The following is a 27,398-nucleotide window of genomic DNA, read 5'->3' on the forward strand; positions in this document are numbered from 1 at the left end:
GGGGAAAATATTATATAAACCCTATTAACGTTTATAGGTGAAGACGCAGTTGTAGAAAATGAGAAAAAGGGGGGTGGTCCGCTTGAACAAAAGAGCAACAGAGTCTACGACTGCTAGTATTAAAAAAAAGTCACCCTCCGTTAATTTTTCTTCCTCCGGTCCTTTGAACCGTAATGCCAACGCGTTCCAGCTGTTTAATTTCAACGGTCCGACCCTTCGAACCGAAACAAAGTACAAAAAAAAAAGAAAAGATACACTACTATTTTTAAATAAATTTAAGGGGTAATGACCTTGAACTTAATAGGTAGGTTAACCTTGGTTTCTGATTTTTTTTTATCCATTTTAACCCTTAAACTTGAAAATTATCATTTATTTAAGTCTATTTTGATAATGATCATGAACAAAAAGGATAATGTAGCTTTTGACCCTTAAACTTGGCAAGTAGGTCTACATTGGCCCTTGAACTTGACAACTAAGTTCACTTTGGAACTTATACATTTTTTTTTGTTTACTTTGGCACTTGAACTTGACAACTACATCCATTTTGATTCTTGAACTTAAAAATTCTAAAAGTTTGATTATATGGCACTATGAGTTTGAAAAATAAAAAAGTTTTAGACAATGATGTGTGGTACAATCTTAGAGTGTCATATTCATTGTTTTAATAATCGAACCTATGGTTAAACAGGTTAGACCACCAGTTCGGTCGATTCGATTGTCAAACCAACAATAATTAAAAGTTCACAAAAATCTAAAAAAATAAAAAATAAAAAACCAATTTTACTTGGTCCCACAGTCGAATCGATCGAACTGGTTGAATCGAGAACTAGTGGTCTAACATGTTCAACCATCGGTTCGGTTATTAAAACACTGAATATATGACACTTTGAGATTGTACCACATTATTATCTAAAATTTTTATTTCTCAAGTGATAACATGACAAATCTCAAAGTGTCACATCATCAAACTTTTATAATTTTCAAGTTCATGGATCATAATAGACCTAGTTGTCAAGTTTAAGGGCCAAAATTACATTATCCCTTTTTTTTCAAGTCATTAACCGACTGAGCTTAAATGAATAATGATTTTCAAGTTTAGGGATCAAAGTAAAACAAGTTTAGGGGCCAATATGAACTTACTTACCAAATTCAGGGGTCAAAAGTTATATTATCCCTAAATTTAATTTTAAAGCAAGTAGTATTACTATTTTTCAAAATAAAATTAAGGAAAGAAATGATTGGGTGTAAATGATCTGTCAGTTGAGGCTTCTTTCTCATTTCATCTTCTCTGTCTAATATGTCTAACCCTTAAACGACTGTCGGTGGAGTGTTGAAGGAGCTGGTATCGTAGTTTCTCTGTCGCTTTCGTCACATAAAAATTTCTCTTCGCTTACAGCTATCATTTAGTTAGGGAATAATAAAATAAATCTTTAATTATTTTGATTTCTATTATATTATTTGTAGGCGGAGTGATAAAAGGGTGTTAACTGCTGCTTTGAATTCCTGCTCTCTTTCCTCCTACATTGATTCTTCATTTCCAAGGTTTGCATTGTAGATCAGATTTCCCTTTCTCTCGTTGCTTTCCGGCTAGATCTGATGTTGATATGCTCTCATTTTTGCAAAGAGATCGAATCCATTGTTTTCGTTTTCGTTTTCGAGTTCGATTTGGCGTTTGACCGTTAAACTCCTTCAGTCCTTTTTTTTAAAAGGTCATTTTGTTTTTATCGATGATATTTTCGTGGCTTATTCACGGATTTGTTTCAACTTTTTGAAATATTATTCATCAGATCTTTTGCTCTAAAATTTATAACTGGAGTGTTTAGTTCTTCCTATTTTGTCCGTCTTATTTTGCATCGAAATTTCTGATTGTGTTTTTTTTGACGAATGCGTTGACTTAAAGCTCGTAGTTTTATGTTCGTTTAAGATGTTTGGATTTGGACATGTCAATTGCTTTCGTCGGTGCTTTGCTATTTGTCGATTCAGTTACTTAGAATTATTAAGGAATCGACTTTATTGACTCAATCAAGTGGCATTTTTGAGTGCATTAGAAGAATGATTATATAGTCGAATATCTAACAATAAGATTTTTCTACTGTTTTTTATTAAAATTTCTTTTGTAGGGAAGTGCTTTGAGTCATTTACAGTTCTAGCTAGAGAATGATAAACTGGTTCCCGTTATTTGTTTTTTCAGATTTGTGCAAAAAACGTACTCTTGAAGTGGAGGATTCATTGTGATTTTCTGTCGTGAAATAAAGGCATGCACACATCTTGTTGAATTTGGACAGCTATTTGTATCCATTGTTCCCAACTGACAAAAGAAGCAGGTGACAATGGAATCAGGAGATATTGGGGTATGTATTGGAAGAAATATTCACAGTTCTCTCTGATTTTCAGTTTGCTTTATTGATTAGAAAATTGATGATAACAGAAAATTAAGCCACATATTGATGATAACAGAAAATTGATGATAACATAAAATTAAGCCACATAGTAGAAGAGGAGTTCGAGTGTACTTTGTTTGCAAATGATTTACTCACTTTCTTATGAAATTGCTACCTAGTTATCACTGCTCTCAATGATTTCTCTGCACTTGGATATGTGTTCTTACTTATAGTTGGCCATATCTGCTAGATGTTTATACTTTGATTACTGGAGGTTTCATTTTTTTGCCGAATATTTGACTTGTTACTCTTTGATTGATCAGGGCAAGCCCATGAAGAATCTTGGTGGCCAGGTGTGCCAAATCTGTGGTGATAATGTTGGAAAAAATGCGGATGGTGATCCATTCATTGCTTGCGGTGTATGTGCATTTCCTGTCTGCCGCCCTTGCTATGAATATGAAAGGAAGGATGGGAATCAGTCATGCCCTCAATGTAAAACCAGATACAAGAGGCACAAAGGTAGTTTTGAGAATTTCTTTTTCACTAGATATTGACTTGGTTTTCTTAACTTCCACACATACACACTCAATATTACATTTGTGTGATTCTTTGTTGTTTGCACGAGTTGCATATAACACCAAGTATTAAACAGATTTTTTCATTACGTTATTCTCTTACCTTTCAATGTAAATTTTCAATTATATTAATCACTAATTTTTTTCATTGTCTCTATGATTCCAGGTAGTCCTGCTATCCTTGGAGATAGAGAAGAGGATGGTGATGCTGATGATGGTGCTAGTGATTTCAATTACTCTTCAGAAAACAAAAACCAAAATCAGAAGCAGAAAATTTCAGAAAGAATGTTGAGCTGGCATGCAACATATGGTAGAGGGGAGGACGTTGGTGCTCCAAATTATGATAAAGAGGTTTCTCATAACCATATTCCCCTGCTCACGAATGGGCAGGAGGTAAGTCTATAAGCTTTCTTGGAGCTATTGTTTGCAATTGTTTCATGAGTGGAATGATAGATTGGAACTTTGCTTTTCCTACTGACATATTGTAGGTTTCTGGCGAGTTATCTGCTGCATCACCTGAGCGGCTTTCTATGGCATCTCCTGGACTTGGTGGAAAATGTATGAATCCTCTTTGTTTTATGGCTGGCATTAATTAATTGCACAAAATGAAATCTATCATTCCATTTATAGGTTCTTATGGCTAATTGATATGAACATTGAAATTCCTTGCAGCAAATATTAGGGTTGTGGATCCTGTGAGGGAGTTTGGATCACCAGGATTGGGCAATGTAGCTTGGAAGGAGAGAGTTGATGGCTGGAAGATGAAGCAGGAGAAGAATGTTGTTCCTATGAGTACAGGCCAGGCTGCTTCTGAAAGGGGTGCTGGAGATATTGATGCCAGCACTGATGTGCTTGTGGACGACTCTTTACTGTGAGTTCCCATCTGATTCATATGTAGAACTTTTATGAGGTTATTTGTTCTTGTTTGCATTAGTCCATGGTAAGCTAAAATATTTTAAGAATCATGATCATACTGTGTTTCTAAATCTTGCAATGTAGAATAATTTTCTGAATTTGGAGAACCTGGTTTTGCAACCATTGATAAAGTTCTTATCTAACGGAGCTAAGTCCTGCTAGGAATCTGTTTTGCCTAAGTTTAATTATCAATACTCTTTCTTCCTAATTTGCAGGAATGATGAAGCTCGGCAGCCTCTATCAAGAAAGGTCTCCATTCCCTCATCGAAAATAAACCCTTATCGGATGGTCATCATTCTTCGGCTCATTATTCTCTGCATTTTCTTGCACTATCGAATAACAAACCCTGTTCCAAATGCCTATGCTCTGTGGTTGATATCTGTTATATGTGAGATTTGGTTTGCAATATCATGGATACTGGATCAGTTCCCTAAGTGGCTTCCTGTTAACCGAGAAACCTATCTTGACAGGCTTGCCTTGAGGTAAAGACATTTCTTCTTTCCAATCTCATGAATCCTCGCTAATATATTTTAAGCAGTTGTGTCATTTAAGTCCTTGTGTTTTAGCCTTGCTTTTTTATTTAAATTCCTTGGCTGTATAACAGATATGATCGTGAAGGAGAACCATCAGAATTAGCTGCTGTTGATATTTTTGTGAGTACCGTCGACCCATTAAAGGAGCCTCCACTTGTAACAGCCAACACTGTGCTATCCATTCTTGCAGTTGACTACCCAGTCGACAAGGTTTCCTGTTATGTTTCTGATGATGGTGCTGCTATGTTAACATTTGAAGCACTGTCTGAGACATCAGAGTTTGCTAGGAAGTGGGTACCTTTCTGCAAGAAGTATAATATTGAGCCTCGGGCTCCAGAATGGTATTTTGCACAGAAGATTGATTACCTGAAAGATAAAGTTCAAACATCATTTGTTAAGGAGCGCAGAGCTATGAAGGTAAGGGTTAGCTTGGTCGATACTTGGTTGTGGTATTGCTCCGTATTCAAATTTTCATCGTGCTCACTTCGTTGCTTCTATTGCAGAGGGAGTATGAAGAATTTAAAGTCCGAGTTAATGGGCTTGTTGCAAAGGCACAGAAAGTTCCTGAAGAAGGATGGATTATGCAGGATGGTACACCATGGCCTGGTAATAACACCAGAGACCATCCAGGAATGATCCAGGTAGGACTTTTTATTTGCTTTTTGCAGTCATAGATGCACTACTCATTCATCCGCTTTGGTCAAGATAGCCTTTGTTTCTGGTTTTCTAGCTTATATGAAATTCTCTACACTCAATGGTCTGGAAAAACTCAACTTGTGGTTTTATCTTTTTCGATTCAATCATAGATAAGGAAGTTAATATTAGCAGACACATGAGATGAGAGCAAATTTGCTCGAGTTATTCCATTCCATTTTTATGCATATTGCATGATCATCCTGTTCATTTTTTTCATTATTTTGAACGAGGTTTAGTGGATTAGCAGAGTTATAAGTAGTTTGCACCCATTATTAATGTCACTAAGGTTTTGTAAAACTTGTAGGTTTTCTTAGGCCAGAGTGGGGGCCTTGATGCTGAGGGCAATGAGCTGCCAAGGTTAGTTTATGTTTCTCGTGAAAAGCGTCCAGGCTTCCAACACCACAAAAAAGCTGGTGCTATGAATGCACTTGTAAGTTGCTTTTTAAAATCTCTCATTATTTTGTAATACTCATTTTCTATCTTATCTAACCTAGCTATCAATGAATCTTTCTTTCAGGTTCGAGTGTCAGCAGTCCTTACTAATGGACCTTTCTTATTGAATCTTGATTGTGATCACTACATAAATAATAGCAAGGCTTTAAGGGAAGCTATGTGTTTTCTGATGGATCCAAACCTTGGAAAGCAAGTTTGTTACGTTCAGTTTCCTCAAAGGTTTGATGGTATTGATCGGAATGATCGATATGCCAACAGAAATACTGTTTTCTTTGATGTAAGCACCATATCTTTTACCTAGAAAAATAGTTGCATCTTGTAAATGATGTTATTACTGATGTAGAATGACTGGTCTGTATCAATTTTCATCAAACATACCGGCTATTGAAATTCTTTTGAGACATTGTCTATTTTTTGTGCAATTACAGATAAACTTGAGGGGTCTTGATGGCATTCAAGGGCCGGTTTATGTCGGTACGGGATGTGTTTTCAATAGAACAGCATTGTATGGATATGAACCTCCCCTTAAGCCCAAGCATAGAAAAACAGGGATACTATCTTCATTGTGCGGAGGTTCTCGTAAGAAGAGTTCAAAATCAAGTAAAAAGGGATCAGACAAGAAGAAATCTGGCAAGCATGTTGATTCTACTGTACCAGTATTCAATCTAGAGGATATAGAAGAGGGTGTTGAAGGTAAAGTATTTGGTTTATTTCTTTTGAGCTTAGCGGTCATTATTACTTAATTCCTTTTTGTCTAATGAGGAAATGTTCCTTCTATGTCCTCCATATGGGCAAATTTTTTTGAAATCAGGGGCTGGGTTTGATGATGAAAAGTCATTACTGATGTCACAAATGAGCCTGGAGAAACGATTTGGTCAGTCTGCTGTTTTTGTTGCCTCTACACTTATGGAAAATGGTGGTGTCCCTCAGTCTGCTACCCCCGAAACACTTCTTAAGGAAGCAATTCATGTTATCAGCTGTGGATACGAGGACAAAACAGACTGGGGAAGTGAGGTATTTTGCTCTCTGTTCTTCCCATGTTTTTCACTGAACCCTGAAGGGTTTTATTGCTCTGTCCTTAGAATCAGTGACTCCAGTGCATGAAAATTGATTCGTGAATTTCATGGCTATCGAGTTTTTGGTAGTAATGTACTGAATTATGTAAAACTGATTCTTTTTGGGCTTTAGAAGAAAGGGATTATAGTATAGTATTCTAACCTATAAATTGCATAAGGAAAACTGTTTGAATTTTAAGAAACCCATACCTGTTCCTGGGAAGTTGTACAAATGGACTTAAGTTTTCTTTTCTCTTTTTTTGCCTGCAGATTGGGTGGATCTATGGTTCTGTTACAGAAGATATTCTTACTGGATTCAAAATGCATGCCCGTGGTTGGCGGTCAATTTACTGCATGCCAAAACGCCCAGCCTTTAAAGGTTCTGCTCCTATCAATCTTTCAGATCGTCTGAACCAAGTGCTTCGATGGGCTCTTGGTTCTGTGGAAATTCTTTTCAGTAGGCATTGCCCTATCTGGTATGGTTATAGTGGTAGGCTCAAGTGGCTTGAACGGTTCGCATATGTTAACACAACCATCTACCCGGTCACTGCTATTCCTCTTCTCATGTACTGTACACTGCCAGCAGTCTGTCTGCTCACTAACAAATTCATTATTCCACAGGTTAGACTTCTCTATATTATCCTTGTTTTAGTTGTATATATGCACATATGCCCAACACTGTCTAATGTAAACGTGTTACCAACCCTCTTTTAGTGGCCTAAAATAAATAAACTTATTGTCTATATGGTATTGCCATTATTTACTGATTGAATAGCTATAACCTGTTTTGAGTCTCAAAACTGTTCATATCTATATGCTTTTGTGAAATGTGTCACCTTGAAACAGACCTTATTGGAACTCTCTCATTTTACCCTACAGAAAATGAAATTAGTAGTACTTCTTAAACCCCTATTGTTTTGTTCTAGGAGAGCTAGAGATCACTGCGTTATATGCTTTAACTATTTTGTTTGGTTTGCTGTGACTGCAGATTAGTAACCTTGCGAGTATATGGTTCATATCCCTCTTTCTTTCCATCTTTGCAACTGGTATTTTAGAAATGAGGTGGAGTGGTGTGGGAATTGATGAGTGGTGGAGAAATGAACAGTTTTGGGTTATTGGTGGTGTGTCGGCACATCTTTTTGCTGTTTTCCAAGGGCTTCTCAAAGTTCTTGCTGGCATTGACACTAACTTCACGGTCACTTCAAAAGCATCAGATGAAGATGGGGATTTCGCTGAACTTTACATGTTCAAATGGACAACCCTTCTCATCCCACCAACCACTCTCCTCATTATAAACTTGGTGGGGGTTGTTGCAGGAATATCGTATGCCATCAATAGTGGCTACCAATCATGGGGTCCCCTCTTTGGTAAGCTATTCTTTGCCTTCTGGGTGATCATCCATCTCTACCCCTTCTTGAAAGGTTTGATGGGACGCCAAAACCGTACACCCACCATTGTTGTTGTATGGTCAATTCTGCTTGCCTCTATTTTCTCTTTGTTGTGGGTGCGGATCGATCCCTTCACAACCAGAGTTACCGGGCCAGATGTAGAACAGTGTGGAATAAACTGTTAAAGAGAGAACCTATAAAGACTGAAGATTTGTTTTGGTGTCACTAAGTTTCCAATGCCAAAGGTTTGTTTAGTTGTAATTTGTGTATGTCAGTTCACATCATGTGCAGAATATACGGTTGTTGATATATATATATATGTCATCTTGTTTCTACTTTGATGTAATATTTTGGAGTTGGGACATAACTTATCGATAGTGCTTTCTCTCAAGAAAACACTACTTCGAAGTAGATATATGTTTTGGAGTTTAAGAGCAAACACGAGTATCATTCTTTTCCAAAATTTTGAGTGTATTCTTGCTTTGATTCTAGCATTACTGACCTAACCTTGGTTAAAAACAAACACACACGTAAAAAATATATATTATAGTATAATTTAAATATGCTATCTGCTAGAATAAACAATTTTGGTCGCACTAATCCTCTCAATTGTTTTATTATTAAAAATATTTTATACAAGACAAAACCATCGGAGTTCATTCAAGGTACATTTGAGCTGATTTTTGGACAGTTGTGTACGATCAAAAATTTTAATTGAGTTTTGAGCTTTCAATGTCAGTTTTTGTTTACGTGGAGTTATTTGTGGATAGCTTTGTTGGAATTATATACTCTTTACGGTGACTTTGTATTCTCAAAAACTTCGAAAATGGTCAACTTTCAAATCAAATAATTTTTACTCTTTGCTTTACAAGGATTTTCTTCATTAATCTCATTTATTTTCTTTTCTTGTTTGTAGTTATTGAGATTGATTAAAGATATATTGTGTCCTTGTTTTGCTATAATTGTCAACTTGAGAGAAAAAGAACACCAGTTGTGTTTTCATGGTTTTTCTGTGGTTCGGCCCATCAAAAACCTTCTCCTTCCTCCATGAAGGCCAGAAACTTCTTAGGGAGAGACAGGGAAAACATCAGGAAAGGAAAGCAAGCAAAAGTGGCACAAATAGAAGAGTGAAAAAACCCTAGAGATGTTTTACAAAGTGAAAAATAGTTTTGAGTTAATTGAGTAAATAGATCGAGCTAAGTGCACAGTTTTGATCAAATCAATGATCAAATTAATCACCTAACATAAGTTTTTAATCTATATAAATTATAATCAAATTGAAATAAATCTAGAGAATACGATGAGACTCGATCCTAAATACTTAAAAGGCTTAATACCTCAACTTGTCAATATAGCCAAAGTATCATTGGTGCTCTCATTGTTTTTTAAATCATTCGTTGATAGTTAAAAGTAGAGTTATACCCTTCTTTTGATAACTAAAAAATTTATATCTCAAATTATTGAAACTTTTCAACCAGACTTTTAAGTCCGGTGAGTTTTTTCTTTTTATTCAACGAATTTTGAATTTGAACTAAAATTATATAATGTTATTGATGATTTGCGATTTTTAATTAGATTGAATGATTTGTCATTTTTAATTGCAAGCAAGGCTCTTTCCTTACACTTGAGTTTGGAAAAGCATTCTCCTAGGAACAGATCTCCTTTTGAAAGGTCTAGACTAGCAGCTTGTTTGCTAATGGTGTTAGTTTAGTGTTTGATGGTAACATCTTGCACAAACATCTCCTCCCAAGAGGCAACTGATGCCAATGGACAGATCTAGTTGGAGCTTTATTCATGTTGGCACTTATGCAAATATAATTCATAAAGGAATTATAATACCAAATCAGGATATGCTATGCTAGCATCCACTGACAAAACACAAGAAGGTTTTAGACAAGCATTTGGAAACTTGAAGTTGCTTTTAAAATCATTTTGTTCCTGTGGAAAATCATGAATAAAGACAATCTCTACATTTATCAAATGGCCTGCGAGGCATTGGTTTCATACATTCTCGTATAGACTACCATCTCCCTTGCATCTTAATTATTTAGCAACTGCTTATATTGCATGCATGGAAGAAGGCAGAATGGGTGTCCCGTCCACCTAAACTATCACATAGCCATAACTTGCGAATCTTGTTATTTTAGGAAGGTGGTGAGCACTTAATCGATGAATTCAGTTCAATTAAATAAATATTTTAATTTGAATAATTTTATTCATTTTAATTTGATTTTTTTAAAAAAAAATTCACTCCTTTTTCTTTCTCTTCATTGATTACTCGCTACTACATAACGAAGGAGAAAAGATCAAAGGGATAAAGATGAGATTAGTATCAGCTAAAAAAAAGAAAAAGAAAAGAGAATCTCAACATTTATGGTTGCCTAATTATCATATTCTTGTCGAAAGTTAATGACCATCAATAATTAACTTCAAATATTGGAATAGTTAAAATTCTGAAGAAGCAAAAACAAACATTTGTTGAAACAAAGAGTGGCATCAGCTATGCTGTACACTTTTTGCATCAGATTTTATTTTTGCATCTGCGCAAAACATTAAAAACAACACCATATCAAAGAAGACGATGGCAGCTACTAATATCCCTACTTTTTACCCTTACCAAAACAAACAAACAAACAACCACCATGCAAAACACACGTACAAGTAATATCTATATCTATATCTGTATGAATAATACATATTTTATATATAGCTTCATTATAAAGCTGAAAATTTTTAGTTCCCTATCCTATGCGATGGGTCTACTTCTTAGGAAGCGCCAAGGTCCAGTTCCAGTCCCCATCCTGCATGTACATATTAAGAGACCACTTTCAATCCAAAAAAGAAAAAAAAATTGTTCTAAACTATAAGAAGAAAGATTTAATTACCTCAAAACACCAGCAAAGCTGCGGAGAACCATGTAAATGGTTAATGCAACCCATATCCCTATAAATCCATTGCTTTTGGAGAGAATGAACAATGATGCAATGCTTGCTCCAGCTACAAATACCTGAATAAACCAACCATCAAAGATGTGAAATTAATGGTTCTTATATACATATATATATATATACAACCTTAATTTGTATTGTATTGTATGTGTGAAAGACTTGGTTACCATGGAGTAAGCTGTGTATGCAAAGTCAGATGCTCCGAAGTTGACACCGTCAAACACGAAAGCAATTGAGTTGATTGGCTGTGTAGCTGCTACAAACTGATTCCATATACTTTTAAGTTAATATATATGTATATCTGAGGTTGTTGGTGGATCGATGCATATCAAGAATTAAAATTACCGGTACTCCTATACTGATAAGATGAAGAACACTAGCATCTTTCGAAAAGATCCCTGACCCAAAGTATAAACCAGCTCCAACCGCCACAGCAAGCCCCACACCAAGCACAAAACTCATCTGCTAAAACTCAAACCTTGTTCATTTTCTGCTAAGCTCCATGTTTGAACTAATACATAGATCTTCTTTTGTTTCTAACATTACCTGCAATACCCGAGATGTTGCAGCTGTTACCTTCTTGTAGTCCTTCTCAGCAAATGCACAAGCAAGAATTGCCTAAAGATGTTGATAACGTTACAGATAGGTTAATTAATCAACCAATTATATGCAATTTCATTAAAAAAAGATGGTGAAAGATATATATATATATATGTATACCTGTCCAGCGACAGCTAAACCATCAGCAAGAAGAGATGATGTCATCCAGACCTGTAAGCAGATTTGAAATGCGGCCATAGGTGTTGAACCAAGCCGAGCAGCCATTGATGCTGCTAATGTCACACAGAATGTGACTGCTATCACTCTTGCTAATAAAAGAAAACCTGTGGCCAAATATGCATCAAAAATATTGTTAGATCATATGGTCAAAGGGATTAATTTGTTTCATCAAAGAAAGCCCCCTACCATTTTTAAGAAATCTTCCAAATTGTAGGTCTTTCATATTTGGGGGTAAGAGATTAACTTGTTTCATCAATCGCCATAAGAGGATGAGTGAAATCAAATACCTGCAGTGATCATTAGCCATTAGAGATGGTATAAGATATTGGGAAGTGAGAGCCAAGACAAATTGACTTACTGAGAAAGGACATGTGCTATGGCTGCACCACTGACACCTAGTTTTAAGACAAAGATAAATATAGGGTCCAAAATGATATTTGTCAGGTCTCCTGCAACTGTTGCATATAAAGGTGTTTTTGTATCCTTAAATCCTCGGAAAACCCCTTGCATGGCTAAGGATAGAAGAACTGCAGGAGCGCCTAATGACCTCAAAGTCAAGTACTTTAGTGCTGGGTTTAGCATAGGGGAATCCTGGTCAAGAAAAATTGGGTTTTTCTTAGTTCCCTTTTCAAGCATTAAAATGGAGAGCTTACAGGTGCTGGCAGGCAGGCACTTACAGGTTTCACACCCATCACACGAAGGAGAGCTTTTGCTCCAAAAACAAGGCATATAGCTTGAAGGAGACCAAGCATTAAACCCAGAATCAATGCTGTTGACACTGACGGGATATGTCTTTTTCCCTTTTTCACTTGAGCATTTTGAGCTTTGCTATCAACTACAGGCGGATCCTTACTTGTGTTGGAAGAACCTGACGAATAAATCACCAGCCAAAATGTCTTATTAGAAGAGCATACCAGAAGCTGCATGCTCCAATGTAATCTCAAATTATATCTATGTTTTAACATATCGGGGAGAGAGAGAGAGAGAGAGAGAGAGAGAGAGAGAGAGAGAGAGAGAGAGAGAGTTATATATGTACCATCCTCTGTCTCTTTTGTATCAGTGTTTGTAGCTGCAGCACCTGGACCGTTTTCCAAGTTGGCTGCCACTACATCTTCTGGCCTCATCAATTCTTTCATTTCATTGTTTTTGGGTTCATTCTTTTCCAAATCTTCAGATTTTACGGCTTCAGGGCTAATCTTTGCAAGTGTATCTTCTTCAGCTACAAAAGAAGTTGTCATGCTAACCAGCGGGAAAATAGTAATCCTTGATGCTTGATTGAATATAGCAATGGAAACTCCTACAGCAGCTAGCTCCACCGGTCCTACACAAATAGGGCAACAATTTTTGCTTCAAAGACCATCCATATCAGATCAGTAAAGTATATCAAGCTTATAACAGACACGCTGCAGCATGCATGATGCCCTCAGGAGTGTGTATATATATATATAGGATACGAGAGCTGACCTATACGCCCAATGAAGGCAGTGTCAATCAGAGAAGCAATGGGATCAGCAGCTAAGGCCAAGGCAGCAGGAAATGCGATCCTTAGTATCTCCAGGCCAAGTGAATCCAATTTGAAAACAAGTCTATAAAACAAATTGTGATAAAAAAATCAGTCAGCTAAAGCTATCAAACTGCTATTAACCAGGTCTAAAACACTTTAACATCCATTATTGATAGCTTAACTTAGTACCTTGCATCCTTAAAGAGGACAAAAACAGGCACTCCCAACAGGCTCCATTTGCTCTCAGGTGGGTGCATAATACCATTCTCAGCCATGATACTCATTGGCAATCAACCTCAAAGTTTAAAGTACTGTTATATAGTTGAAGGCTAGTGATGCTTATGGTTCCACCCTGAAACTTCTGAGTTCTTATGAGCTAAGTCCCCGATCGGATTCTGCGGAGTGCACGGAAATCAATGTTATAAAAAAGTACAGCTATTAGTTAAAAACTATGAAATCTTATGGCGATAACAGATCTGCAATGCAAAGCAAGGCAATGCAATGCAATGAGAATGCATTGCATCCTAGTAAATCAACTATTGTTGGGTATTACCGAGACATCTCTGTCCAAAGAACCAGAAATCTCACTGCTTATAAAACCTGGATATAACATGAGACCTCCCTCGGTTGCTTACAAGAAACTTGTCTCACTATATACATTTACATATACAATGCAAGACACCTTCCTCAGTTGTTAATGTTCATATGTAAGATGAGAACCGAGGTCTTCGATTCACGTACGACTAGAATCACATACCATTAATATATTAGACAAATCACTTTTCCGCAGATTACTCCCTGTCGTTTGCCTCCATGGAAGATTCTTTTCTTTTCCTTTTATTCCTCAGATAACACACCAAAACCATATTAAATATATGGCCATGCAGGTCATACAGTCTTCCAAGATATTATTTTCTAGTATTAAACGAAGGCAGATTTTGAAAAATAAAAAGAGCTAAGGAACATTGTTGGAAAACACAGTTATCACCGATTAAAAAGGATTAAAGAAGGCGACGTGAAAGCAACATTAATGTGTACATAATTAGCTTGGGGTAAAAACAAAAAAAAGCAGACAAATGTAGGTTCCTCATCAGTTTCCAATAAGTTGTGCTGGCCACTTATTTCTGTCATTAACTATAGTTAAGGGCTTGTATATGATAAATCACACGTTGATTTTATAAACAAATATAAAAATTCTATAAAAATGTAAATATATAAATTAAACATTTAACACGTGTCATCATATAATTCTCATTCTATGCATTTATAATTTTATATTTATATTTATTTATAGATAAAATTTTTGACTCCAAGTCAATTCATTTCTATGCATTCATATTTATTTATAGATAAAATTTCTCACTCTATTAGTGTTACGACACAAACCAATTCAATTGGTGGAAATATCGACTTTAGTAGACTCAAATTTTTTTAAAAAAAAGGTAATTAAGATAGTTCAAGTTTTTATAAAAATATACTCTCTCTTTTTTTTTAAAATTTACCCTCCTCTAAACCTACTACTTAAATTACCTGCTCTTAATAGCTAAAAGGAAAAACAAAACATTTTTATTCATGTAGTATTTTAATTAAATTTTAATAAAAATTATCATAACTTCATATTAACATCTATTTCATTATTATTATTTATTTAATGCGTTTAATCACCATTCAAATATGCAACACCCATATAAGATCCATTTATTAGATATGAAAATTAACTTGTGAATAGTTATTAAAATGTATTAATCTTAATAGATGAAAAATTAATGAAGTAAAACTAAACCCCACTATTTCTCGATATTAAAATTATATAATAAAATATTATTTTTTATTCGTGTTGGGTGTGGCACAAATTCTAGTTAAATATAAAAATAGGCTTTAAATTTGTGGCTTGTGATTCTCTTATGAGTTTCACAAATGATTTGACTTGTAAAAGTATTATAGAAGACCCTATATTAAGATTTAGATTGCATTTGTCTACTCTACTAAAAAACTAGTTCCTAGATCAAAGAATAAATCAGTCCTTTTTGTTAAAAATCTTATCCATTTATACTGTTAAAAACTGGCATGAATGATGGAATAATCAAATAGTAATATGTGGCTTGCCACGTGTACCTTATATTAATATATATGGAGCAATTTTTAACAGTAGAAATGGAAGAATTTTTAACATAAGGACTAATTTGCTTTTTTGATTTAAAGTATAAGGACTAAATTGCACGTTTTTTGGAGTAGAGAGAACAAAAGACAATCTGATTCTTAGTATAGGAACCTCCATAATACTTTTACGCGATTTGATCACATATGTTTTTCATAAAAACAAAACATAACATTTATAATAAAATAGCTTTAAAAAAAATTCAATTTTCATTTCGTGTTACTGAAAAACAGTACAAATACGTTTTCTAATAACATTCCAAGCAAATGACCAAATGAAAGCGAAATAAAGATGTAAAATAAATTATGGAGAGCGACTTATCCCAACAAAAGAGAAAGATTTTGACAAAATTATGAGTATAGTGATATTCAAAATTTGTGTAAACACTAATTTTGAACACTGTTACCTTTTATAGAAAGAAAGAAAAGAAAAGAAGATATGTAAATTTGGAAAAGCATAAGTGAAGGGGATGGAACTTTATGATAAGTAGAGAGGAAGTAAGCTAACTTGTGTTCGGTTCAAAGCCGATACCAATGCCAATGCCAACGCTAACTTGTTCACCAATTGCCAAACCTACACCTCGCTTTGCCCTTTATATACCTTTCAAGACGTTCGTGCTCCCAACACCAATCATCATCTACTTATGCACGTATGTATGTATGCATGAGAGAGAGAGCATGCATCCACATCCATCGTCAGCTTTTGATGATAACGACAAACTACAAGCTTCCCTGATTATTTGAAAATAGTAATAAAATGCAATATCCAATAGCAATGAGGCAAGACACACCTACATACATACATACATACATAGACGATGAGCAATATTTTCTGCCTCAGGAATTAATTCATTAATAAGAAATGTTAATTGTAGTTGGATTATTCAAAGTTGGGAAGTGGAACCATCCACGTACAGGTTAAATCTCTTTTAGAAAAAAAAAATGTAGACCTGCAAATATAAGTGCTTATTTAGTTGGTAGCATTCAACTTTTAGCAGAATGTGGGCTACGTAGGAAACCCAATATACACCCCATGCTTAAAATAGTTGAATGCCAATTTCACATGCTACTTCACTTGCAATATCCATTTGATTTCACCTTCACCTAATTTTCTCCATATACCCATCAATTTGGTTTTCTCATTTTTAGTGAGTGTGAATCCAAACTTCGTTACCATGCCTTAATTTACATTTACATTTACATTAGATTCGATTAAATTTAGCGTGGAGTTCAAATTCGTAAGTACTCATATACATATATTTTGTCCACCCCATCATTGCAGTTAGAGGACAGGGAATAGGCAACGTACAGCAAGTACAAGTGTTAAATTCAAAGGACCCTTGATTTGGGGGGATTTTGATAACTCTTACAACTTGTTTTGTTGGTCCATCGGCTTTTTGGTAGTGACAGATTACCAGACCCTTTAAAAAAATTGGAGGGTCCCTTCCCTACTCCTTGAGTCTATATTTTCATATTTGCATGTCATCTCATCTAATGTCGTGATAACTTAAATTATTGTCCTTAGAGCAATTCGATTTTTTATTTTCTTTCTATTTATAATTACATACTCACTACTTCCTATTGTATATTAATATGCAAATGACATAATGTCGTAATTACAGTATTTTCACCTCTTCTTTTTGTCCTTTTCAACTTCCTTTTCCCATTTTTTTATTATTTGTTTTTGGGTTTGTCTTTTTCCTTTTGCAGCGCCCTAATTCATGATTATTGGTGGGAATTAATTAATTAATTAAAAAAAGAAAATAGAATATTCCTTAAGCTTTACAATTATAGTTAGTTATACAATAATATTGTACATAGTTACTTAGTGGAGATAGAGCATTCGATCGAATCGAATCAAATCGAATCGAAAATTTTCGAGTTAATCGAGTTTTCGAATCTCATTTTATCATCCTAACTTTATTTGAAGTTTTCTCGAATCGAGTCGAGTGAGATGGAATTCGGATCGAATCGAATCGAATATATTTGTTCGAGTTAAATTTTAAAAAATAATTTTGGGTCCTTGTAACCACTGTCACCCATTGTAATAAAATTTGTCCACCTTAATCAAATTTTTTATTAACTTTCATCACCTCATAATTTATTTATTAATTTTTTATATACTGGTTAGCTTCTTTGCTTGCTTAGTTGTTTCAATTATCTTCAGATTCTTGTCACTATGTATTTTGGAATTAAAAAATATATTAAATGTAAAAATATGATTTTTAATAAAAGTTATTTTAAATAAAATGTGAAATTGATACCAATATAAAATTTTAACACTAATATTTTATGGCATTATTAATAATTCAATTTTAATATAAATATTCAATATGACTATACAATTCAATAATATAAATAATATAAAATGTGGAATTTAATTTAATAATATAAATAGTAGATATAAATAAAATTATTACTATTTATGTTTAGTGATTTTTTTTGGATAATTTTGATTTTTTATTTGAGAGTAAAGGGTGAGAAGTAAAAGTTTAGGGGGAAAATAAAAAGTTTTGGGGAATAAAAGTTTGAGGGAAAGTAAATAGGGGGAGTAAAATTTTGGAGGGAAAATATTAAAAAATAAAATTGGAAGGGGGAGGGTTTGGGGTAGATGGGAGGTGGGATGGGAAGAGAGTAAAAGTTTTAGGGGAAAAGTGGGAGGGAGTAAAAATTTTGGGGGAAAATAAAAGGTTTTGAGAGTTTTGGGGAATAAAATTTTGAGAAAAAGTAAATGAGAGAGTAAAATTTTCGTGGGAAATGAATTTTGGGTAGATTGAGGGGTTGGGAGGGGAGGGGAGTAAAAGTTTTGGGAGGAAAGTGGGAAGGAGTAAAAGTTTTGAGGGAAAAGTAAAAAGGTTTGGGAATTTGGGGTAAAAATATAAAATATTATAGTTTGATATTTGAATTATTCGAATTATTCGAGTTATTCGAATTCGAAAACTCAACCCGATTCGAACTCGAAATTTGAAAAAAAAATCGAGTTGATTCGAATAACTCGATTCGTTTAACTCGAAATTCGATTTTTTTTTTCGATTTTTTCGAGTTGAATCGAGTTTTGCTCACCCCTAGGTAGCAGCACAAACAAGTAAATGAGATGTATTGAAAGAAAATCGTTAAGAAGATTGAAGTAGATCTGGTAACATTGAACGTAGTTACAGGTGATGCTTAATAAGGTGGAGAAGTGGAAATGTGGTTGACGATTAGACTCAACAAAGAAACAAGATGAGAGAATTTCAAAGAAAATGTTTTGAGAGTTCAAAATGCCTAAATGTCAAAAGTCCTTTAATCGATTGTGACAGACTCCTATTTGCTATGTTTCATAATATGAGTTACAAAGCTAGCAATTAATGAGAATAATAACTCATATTTTTCAGTTAGAAAGGCATTAATGCTTTTTTTTTAATGAAAGGATTTTATAAGTGATGGCGAATAGTGAATAAGAATTCATTATATTTTTAAAAGAAGGGAGAATCACTCAAAATTATAGGAAAAAGATTAAAAAGAAAATGTCTTAACTACCTCCATATCTAATCCACCAAGCCAAACTCCTTGGAACATTCCAAGAGTGAAAATGACCCCCAAACCTTGCTATATTCCAGGGTTACTTTCACTTATTTTACTTCGGTGAAATAATATTATGGAAAACATCTTCTGCTTAACATCTCTTAAGGTGTAAGATGAAGGTTGTTCTTGAGTAAGAGTTATTCTGACTTGTTCCAAATGTGACTAGTTCTCATCATAGTTGTTCCAAACAAGACTTGTTATGTGGTGATGATTTTCATGGTAAAGCTTGTTCTAAATAATGACTCTTTAGAAAAAAACACAATTGTTTTAAATACAAGTTGTTCTAAATAATGGTTATTCTAAATATAGTTATTCCTGAAACGTTATTATTCTAAACAAGAGTTGTTCTGAAATTTAGCTGTTTTCAACAGGAGTTATTCTTAAATAACAGATACACTGGATGACAGTTGTTCTAACTAAAGCCTTGTTCTAAACATAGCTATTCTCGAACAACAACTATTCTAAACAAGAGTTGTTGCTCTGAAAAAAAATATTAAGTGAAACAATAATGCTACTTGTTCTACGCTTAGTAGCACAATTTCCTAAAATATAATATTATTTAACTCAAGGAAGAGATAAAATGTTAGTAGCCAAACTTGAATATCTACAAATATGTAGTACAAATAGGGTTCATTTGGATGGGTGGTGTTGATTTCCAAAGATTTAAAGCATCAGTGACTATGAGATTACTTACTGTAGTAGTAAGATTAAGTACTATAGAAATGAAATTAAAATCGGTGGTGAGACATGTAACACCCCATACTCGACTCGATCACCGGGTCTGAGTTATAAGGTACCATATTCGTTGTCAAAGCAACTACGATAAAATAAAATATGATTCACATCATTAATAAGATAAATATAAGAATTAAAAGCAATCAATCCAATAAATAATTATCCCCGAGTCATATACAAGCTTACGAAAGCCTTAAAGTTAACTCGAGATCGAATTAGGACTAAATTGTAAAAGTTTCAAATTATAGGATCGACGTCGCGATGTGAGAGAGTTTTTCATCGTGACATGAGAGAGTTCCTCATCACGACATGACACACTATTTTGGGTCTCGTTGAGACGACAAGTTTCTCACCACACCGTGATATTATAGGCCATTTCTTGTTGCAACGTGGTACATTTGACATCGTGATGTCATATATTGTTTCTAAAATTCTAGTTTTTCTCAAGCCTACAATTTCAAGCAATATCAAACATATACCAATCTCATTATCCTTAAGTTACACATACATATCTAATACACCCAATATTGAATTGTATCTCTATTCACATAAGTAACCATTCAATTCTTTTCACCAATTTCCTTCAAATACTCAATCCATTTCATCAACTAATTTAACATTCACAACATAGAGATGCAAGCATATAAATGTTCATATATATCATTTTAACCATGTTGCCATTTCATATATCATACCTTAATCAACTAAAGCAAATCTAAGTTGTATATATATACATCAAACATATATCATTTGAAGAACATCAAATGCAACATCTAAGTTATAAGTATCATATTATACCAACAAAACTCAACCAATTAGGTACATGCCAACTACTAACATAAAAAATGCACAAATATTGCTGAGTCGGGTTTGAATTCTGGACGCTAAAAAGACATCCCCACGATCTATTAAAAATTTAAGTTACCTGTGCACGGAGAAAACAAAATCGTACGCTGAGCGAAACACTTAATGGTAATTCTACAATTCAAAGCAATATAAACAAATTTATAAAAATGTATATATTCAAATCATAATCTAACCCATGCTAACTCATGAAAAATTACTTCCACTTTCGTATAGCTATGCTTATACCAATTTTACAAGCCAATTCATATGTTTAAATATGTTAAAACTACCATTACCATATAAGTTATTCACATTCATTCATAAGCATTAGAACACCATTTTGAATTCATTTCAAAGCATGTTTATAAATATATTCAATTCCATGCTATCATTTAGAGATTTTGAGCTTATAGGCTTGTTCAAAATCAATCAGCCCTCAAGGTTCGTTTTTAACCCAATCATAGGGTTTTCCACATATCGTCGTATCTCACATTTCATTTCATTCATTTACCATTTGGTCAGTTCTCAAACTTTTAACCCTATTAACTTGACACAAATTCTGTACGGATACACAGATCGGTCACCTCAGGTTGTCCGACAATGATGACGCTATAACGATATATAATACCACTCTAGATTGCCCGACAATAATGGTTTTCTCAACTCAATCAATCTGTCACCCCGGGTTGCCCAACAACAATGACTCAATGCATAATGTTTGCCACCCCAGATTGCTCGGTAATGATGGTTTTACTCAGTACTCTGACCCTATGGCATGCCAACTATGTCTAACACAGTCTGAATCGCTAATAGGGTAACCAAATTCCAATTTCATTATACAATTCAATTTATACTTTATCATGTAAATTCATTATCAATTTATCAATTCAACACATAATATGACATGTTTTAACTCAATTTATTAACAAATTGCATATATCATGCAAGTCATGAAATTTTTTTGTAACACTCAACGCCCGACTCGCCCGTCAGATCCGGCTATGGAGCATCACAAACGGGCCAAATTAAATTATCTTAAAATTTCTTTGGCTAAACTATTATGAATCAGACTAAAATGAAATCAATAGTAATGATTACAACCAAGGACCTTAAGCCACTAAATGTTTAGATCCTCATAGTTTTAGTTTTTGTGATGAATGACTTGATTATTATGTGATAGTAATTGACTTTTCATGAAGAAAGATGTAATGATTACCATGAGATAAAATAGGATCATATTGGAAGAACGAATTTATCTTAAAGAGATTAAGGATATCCTATGAGGGTAACACACTTATGACAAGGTCATTGGACGAGCACTAATTGAGTTGTGTTAAACTAGGCCTTATTCGATAATATGTTTTGATATAACAAATTAAAGTGTTTTTAATAAAAGTAAAGTTGAGCAATTTGATAAAATCAAGCTGAAATGGTTTCAATTAAGTCAAACATTTTCAAATATGTTTTAACCATTTTCAAACAAGTTAGAATTGCTCTAGAACAATATTGATACTTTTTGTCTAAAGTATCGATATTTTACAAGATATCAATACCCTTCTGATAATCGATACCAAATTGACATTCTGTTTCTTTCAAACCCTAGTAGGTATCGATCTAGTATCGATACTTTTCTTAAGGTATCGATATATTTCCTAAGGTATCGATTTTCCTTCTCCAACGGTCACTGAAATTTGTATTAATTACAAAAAAATATCGATACCTTTTTAGTAGGTATTGATACTCGTTGCTGTAGGTGTAATTAATGACTTGGTATTTCAACCCCAACGGCTATATTTACTTCCACAACAACCACAACGGTTGGAAATCAATTAGAGGGGTATAAATACTAGCTTCCAAAGGTCTAGCAACAAGAAGAGCAATGTGCAAAGCTTAAAGATAAATCAAAACAACCTATAACTTAATTCTTTTATACCTTTTCTTGTAGACACTTGTGAGCTTTCATTGTATTCATTTAGCTTAAGTGTTCTTTGTATTTGTACTTAATTAGCAAACATCTTGATCTTGTTAGGATTGTTTTCTTTGTTTGCTTATTTGCATCTCTTTTGAGAGAAGGTTTACTTTGAAGGTTTGGATAGAAATCTTAAGGGAGTTGTATCTCAGGATTTTGGGGTATAAGTCCTAAGAGAGATTGTAAGGTCAAACCTTGTTCTCAAAGGTTGCCAAATTAGTGAATTTGGGAAAATCCTTGGTTGTGGAAAGCTAAGGTAGTGGAGTAGGCAATTGGGGCCGAACCACTATAAGTCCTTGTGTTCTTTGTTGCACAATTTTTGTTGCTTCCACCACAACTTCTCAAAGGCTATTTCAACCTCTCTATTATCGATCTCGAGTTGATCCTTCCGAGCTAACAAGTTGCTTTCGTAATGGTGTGTCATTGGGGAGAACTTAGTCACGACACTATAGTGGAATGACTTAGTGACTAAATGAGTTTATAATTAATAGGAAAAAAGCTGAAACTTAATTATAAATCATTTGAGCCTCAATCGCATATGTCCAATCGATCCCTCCGCTAGCTCGATGTAACCATAAATGAATTGCATGTTAAATCAAATGAACAAAAATGGATAGAAATGGTAAAAATGGATAAATGAGAAGCATTTGGAAATGAATGTGGTTTTCTCCAAAATGAAAATGACCCGAAGATGAATTTATGATTTCCGAGTTAATTGAAGTTCAAAAATAGAAATAAATCATTTGGTCATAGTAAATCCGTTGAATGTAGAAATATTAAATACATTTTCTCATACATTCTTTTACGGTAAAGTCGTCAGGATTTTAACGGAATTAGAATTGGATTGAAAAGATTATTTAATTGAGAAATTAATTTATGTAAATTAATATAATATGTTTATTTTGGGAAAAAAATATCGGGTTGGATCATATTATAAAGTATTGAGTTAAAAATTCAGGAAGTACTTGTAATTGGACTCGATATGGGAGAGGCCCGAAAAACTCCTCATGTTTAAGAGAGGGGCGACAAACCCTAGATTCTTTGACTAGGGTTGCCGCCCCACCTACTCCTAGTTAGACTAAGAGTACATTTTTCTATTGAAATAGACTTGTACAATTCAACAAGGGTTTTACTTCTCCTCTTATAAATAGATGGCACCGGTAGGATTAAATACACAACTTTAAGATATTGTTACTTTACCCGAAAATGGTGAGTTTATTCTCTAAGTATTAAATCTACTTTCCGGAATAACAAATCTGCCAATTTCTATTAAGAAGATATTTTGCTTTCACACTGAAAGTAAAGAAAACTATTTTTGGTTCAGTGTTTTGATTCGAATTGTTCAAGCCTACACTCAAAGTAGTTCATGGTATGAGAATCGCGGACAAGATTGTTTGGTTGAAAGCCAGGAACGAAAAGGATCCGTTTAGTCGAAAACACATTTGCGATTTCAGTAAATGTTTTATTGATATAAATATCACAAACTAGCTCGATTTTCAAAATTTTTATTTTTTATTGTGCAAAAAAACAGTTTTCAAACCAGATTTTTTCCAACAGTTACAAAGTATAACATACCAAACCTCATCAATGGGATCTTTTAAGTAAAAAAACTTGTTTCACTTAAGAAGAGAAAACGTACAACTTGTCTATCAATTGTTGTCCATTGTGAATTAATCAAGAGAAATTGATCTTTTTTAATCCTTCGAGCAATTTGACATCAGTCCATTCGCATCGAAATAACAACATTCCATTTACCATAATTATCCTAATCAATAGTATTCGTAAGAAGTTCATAAATTCCATATTTCCCTTCATAAGATTACCATCTTTAACACTAGCATAACATATAGTTGAAGAAGTAACAATTATTTCACAAATTTGCATTTTCCTTAATCTTTCATGAGATTTTGTATGAAATCTGAAGTACTAATGATAAAAGTATTATATTATTCAAGAAAGACATTATATATTTTGATAAATGATAATCAAGAAGAAATACTAGTCTTAATATAAAAACTTAAAAATAATATCATACAAAATAACAATTAATTAAACCCAAAAAAAAATTCAAAAAACAATCCCTAAATGAATTCTTTGTTTGACACCTATCCAACCATAGAATTGATTTTCTTTTTTGTTTCAAGGGCACAATACGATGTCGTTTTTAGTTCCATCCTAAATTTCAGTCCACAGTAATACGATATGGTCGTCTCGTATTTTTGAATTTTCTTGAGCTTTGGATGTAACCTATTCAAAATTGATAAGCTAGAGTTGACACCTGGATATATATAGTTTTACCTGTAGAACAAACTTCCTACATTTTCTTGGTTTGACAGAGAAAGAGTTGGTTGCAAACCACAAATGACCTGTGTTGGGAGATAACACAATTTCATGAACTTTGCAGGTAATATGAATGATAAGAGCAGTATTTTTATTATTTAAAATTGGTAATGTTTCAATTTAAGCACTTCTTTTCATTTTTATCCAAACACATCAACTCAAGAATACCAAAGTTCTCATACCTCACACTAAGAAGATTTACTCATTCATAGATAAGTTAACAAATTAAAAAAAAATGCTTGAAATTGACCCGAGGCAAAGAACATGTTTGGCTTAACTTTCTACAAAGTTCACGATGTATTTTTGGATAGGATCTAGGTATTTTTTAGTCGAAATGTCTCTTGATCGATGAAAGATCAATCTCTTAGTTTCAAAATTCACTTTGAATCATCTAGCTTCGAGCTCAAGTTACGACTGTTTTAGTGAAAATTGTGCGAGTAGAATTTCTGGACGGGATTATATATGAGTCCAATATTGTATTTATTAGGCTTTATATTTTTTTTACTTATTTTGAATTTTAGGATATTTTAAAGTATTAAAGTTTATAAGTTTTATGTTTCTTAGTCAACAAGAAAATTTAATTAAACTAGAACTACGGCTCGTTTATATTAATTTGAGTTTCATTATAGTTAGGAGTTTGATTTTGATGTAATGAGCTAGCCTATTAAGGCATCTTCATTATTTGATTTAATACAACTCTTTTAACTTCTTTCTTTGTAAGAAATCTCTCTTGTTTATTTTAGAATTTATTTTTTTTTCTTGATTTTCTTCTTGAAGTCTTGGTAGTCTCTTCACCCTCCAATTTATTAATGTTTAACCGCCGGGCCAACAATAATGAATTAATTAAAAATTTTGAAAAAAATAAAAAAAATAAGAAATTATGAAACCAGTTCAACTGTAGCTTTTCGTCCTAGTTTTCGAAATTTACCAATTTCAAGTAATTTCTAAGTCAACCGGTTCAACCTTTTGTTTGGACTGTTATATCGATCAGTTCTCATTCCGTTCGATCTAGTCTTGTTCCAATAACACTGGTCACATTATCAAATCTTGACGGAATCCAAATTTAAAGACCAAAATGAATCTAGTTGCTAAGTTTAAGAACCAAAATAGATAAAAACTAAAATTTATATCATTCCTTTTAAAAAGAATGCAACGAGGACCATATTTCTCACTTTTTCTCATATCACTTTAAAAGATGAGGAATCAATAAATTTAACGTTGGCTTAAAGTATTTACTTATTTACTTCAGAACTAAACGTACATGGATAAAAGGTAATTTAAGCACTTTCGTGTGGAAGACACGATATGAGCACGCGTACGTTATTAAAATAATAGGATTTGAGCGCAATGTCGTGTGGAAACCATATGCATGCATTCCAGCTCATGAAAAGAAACCACTTACCAACCTTTTTTCCCCCTTCTTTTGGCCCTATAAATTATATAATTAATCCCATGCACTATGTATATATAAGATAAGCGCTGTGGATTAACAAACAAAAGCAAGCCTAATATCTAAATAAAGTAGACATCATATACATGCATTAATGCATGATAAAAACTGCTTGCGAAAGGTTCATGTGTAGCAAAGCCTCTTTTGTCTGGGGAAATTAAAAACTATAAATAAAAATTGTAGATTTTAAATCTCTTAGTGCACCCGTGGTGCTTGGAGTGGAGATGCCCCTCAACACTACTGCTTTCAGTCACAGATGTCGCTTGCACCTGAGAGGTAATTAATTATATTTTATAATTTAATCTCTGCTTCTAAATAAAATTCCCAACACTGTCCCATTCGGTCAGTGACCAAACTGATCAGAAAGCACTGACATCATTTTCGCTGCCTGAATTTAATTTATATATAATGTTCATTGGTAGCCGATTATATTATATCTGCTTCCCAACAAATTAATTTAAAAAGGTGGTTCCTAAATTAATGATTATTGACTTTGTGCTAAATATGTTACGGCCACCAGGATTGTGGTATAAAAGAAAAAAAAAAAGGAGTTTAGACAGCCTGGATTTTACTAAACTCAAAATCCCTTCAGCAGTGTCAAGTGGGAATATTCAAAACTAAGCCCAACTTTTGGTAAGATTTGGTTATGGGACCAAATATAAATTGTACAACTCCATTGGTCGGCTCAATTTTCCTCCACATTCTTTCCATATGCTCATTAATATAGTAGTGGTGATACCAATACCATCATCCCCTTTAGTGGACATATTGGAATAACCTAAGCTTCTACTCTTAACAAAACACAAGTTTGAACTATGAAAGGGATAATCACAAAATTTTAATATGGATCGTAAAATGGATATGGAAGATACTGAAATATCTATAGCATGCGTATAGGTTTTATGTAATAAATAATAATGGAAGATTTATAAATAGATACTAAAAATTTTATTTAAATACTAATTACTTTCAACGTTTGGATTTCTCGAGTTTAGGGTTTCAAGTTTAGAGTTTAATGATGAGGTGTCATATCGTTACCCACTGATAGCGCATGAGACTCATGGACCGACGGTGTTAACTGGGCAACTAATACGGTTGGATAATAATTA

At 33.7% G+C, this 27,398-nt stretch overlaps 2 protein-coding genes across 4 annotated transcripts; one reads left to right on the forward strand and one right to left on the reverse strand.

The window, feature by feature from the left end:
- The first annotated feature begins 1,196 nt into the window (after positions 1–1,196).
- On the forward strand, positions 1,197–8,459 carry LOC105791773 (cellulose synthase A catalytic subunit 3 [UDP-forming]). Its single transcript, XM_012619995.2, has 16 exons — positions 1,197–1,342; positions 1,465–1,542; positions 2,192–2,351; positions 2,705–2,900; positions 3,123–3,349; positions 3,445–3,514; positions 3,629–3,827; positions 4,087–4,353; positions 4,476–4,821; positions 4,908–5,045; positions 5,405–5,530; positions 5,618–5,830; positions 5,982–6,246; positions 6,365–6,567; positions 6,879–7,229; positions 7,597–8,459. The coding sequence occupies exons 3-16, from the start codon at positions 2,331–2,333 to the stop codon at positions 8,179–8,181; spliced, it is 3,207 nt and encodes a 1,068-aa protein (XP_012475449.1). The 5' UTR covers positions 1,197–1,342; positions 1,465–1,542; positions 2,192–2,330; the 3' UTR covers positions 8,182–8,459.
- A 2,011-nt stretch (positions 8,460–10,470) lies between these two features.
- Positions 10,471–16,017, reverse strand: LOC105791775 (protein DETOXIFICATION 43). 3 transcript variants are annotated; one of them, XM_052634327.1, is made up of 14 exons: positions 15,894–15,975; positions 13,986–14,062; positions 13,418–13,623; positions 13,189–13,310; positions 12,761–13,045; positions 12,402–12,592; positions 12,083–12,315; positions 11,911–12,011; positions 11,665–11,828; positions 11,491–11,562; positions 11,290–11,406; positions 11,112–11,207; positions 10,882–11,003; positions 10,471–10,797 (listed from the first exon to the last, which is right to left on the reverse strand). In XM_052634327.1, the coding sequence occupies exons 3-14, from the start codon at positions 13,510–13,512 to the stop codon at positions 10,743–10,745; spliced, it is 1,653 nt and encodes a 550-aa protein (XP_052490287.1). In that variant the 5' UTR covers positions 13,513–13,623; positions 13,986–14,062; positions 15,894–15,975; the 3' UTR covers positions 10,471–10,742. The 3 variants fall into 3 exon arrangements, with proteins under 3 accessions (XP_052490287.1, XP_052490285.1, XP_052490286.1); XM_052634325.1 differs by having other exon boundaries at positions 12,402–13,045; positions 15,894–15,976; XM_052634326.1 differs by lacking the exon at positions 13,986–14,062 and having other exon boundaries at positions 12,402–13,045; positions 15,894–16,017.
- Between the last annotated feature and the right edge of the window lie 11,381 nt (positions 16,018–27,398).

The sequence above is a fragment of the Gossypium raimondii genome, chromosome 8, assembly GCF_025698545.1.
Source record: "Gossypium raimondii isolate GPD5lz chromosome 8, ASM2569854v1, whole genome shotgun sequence".
NCBI classification, from domain to species: domain Eukaryota; kingdom Viridiplantae; phylum Streptophyta; class Magnoliopsida; order Malvales; family Malvaceae; genus Gossypium; species Gossypium raimondii.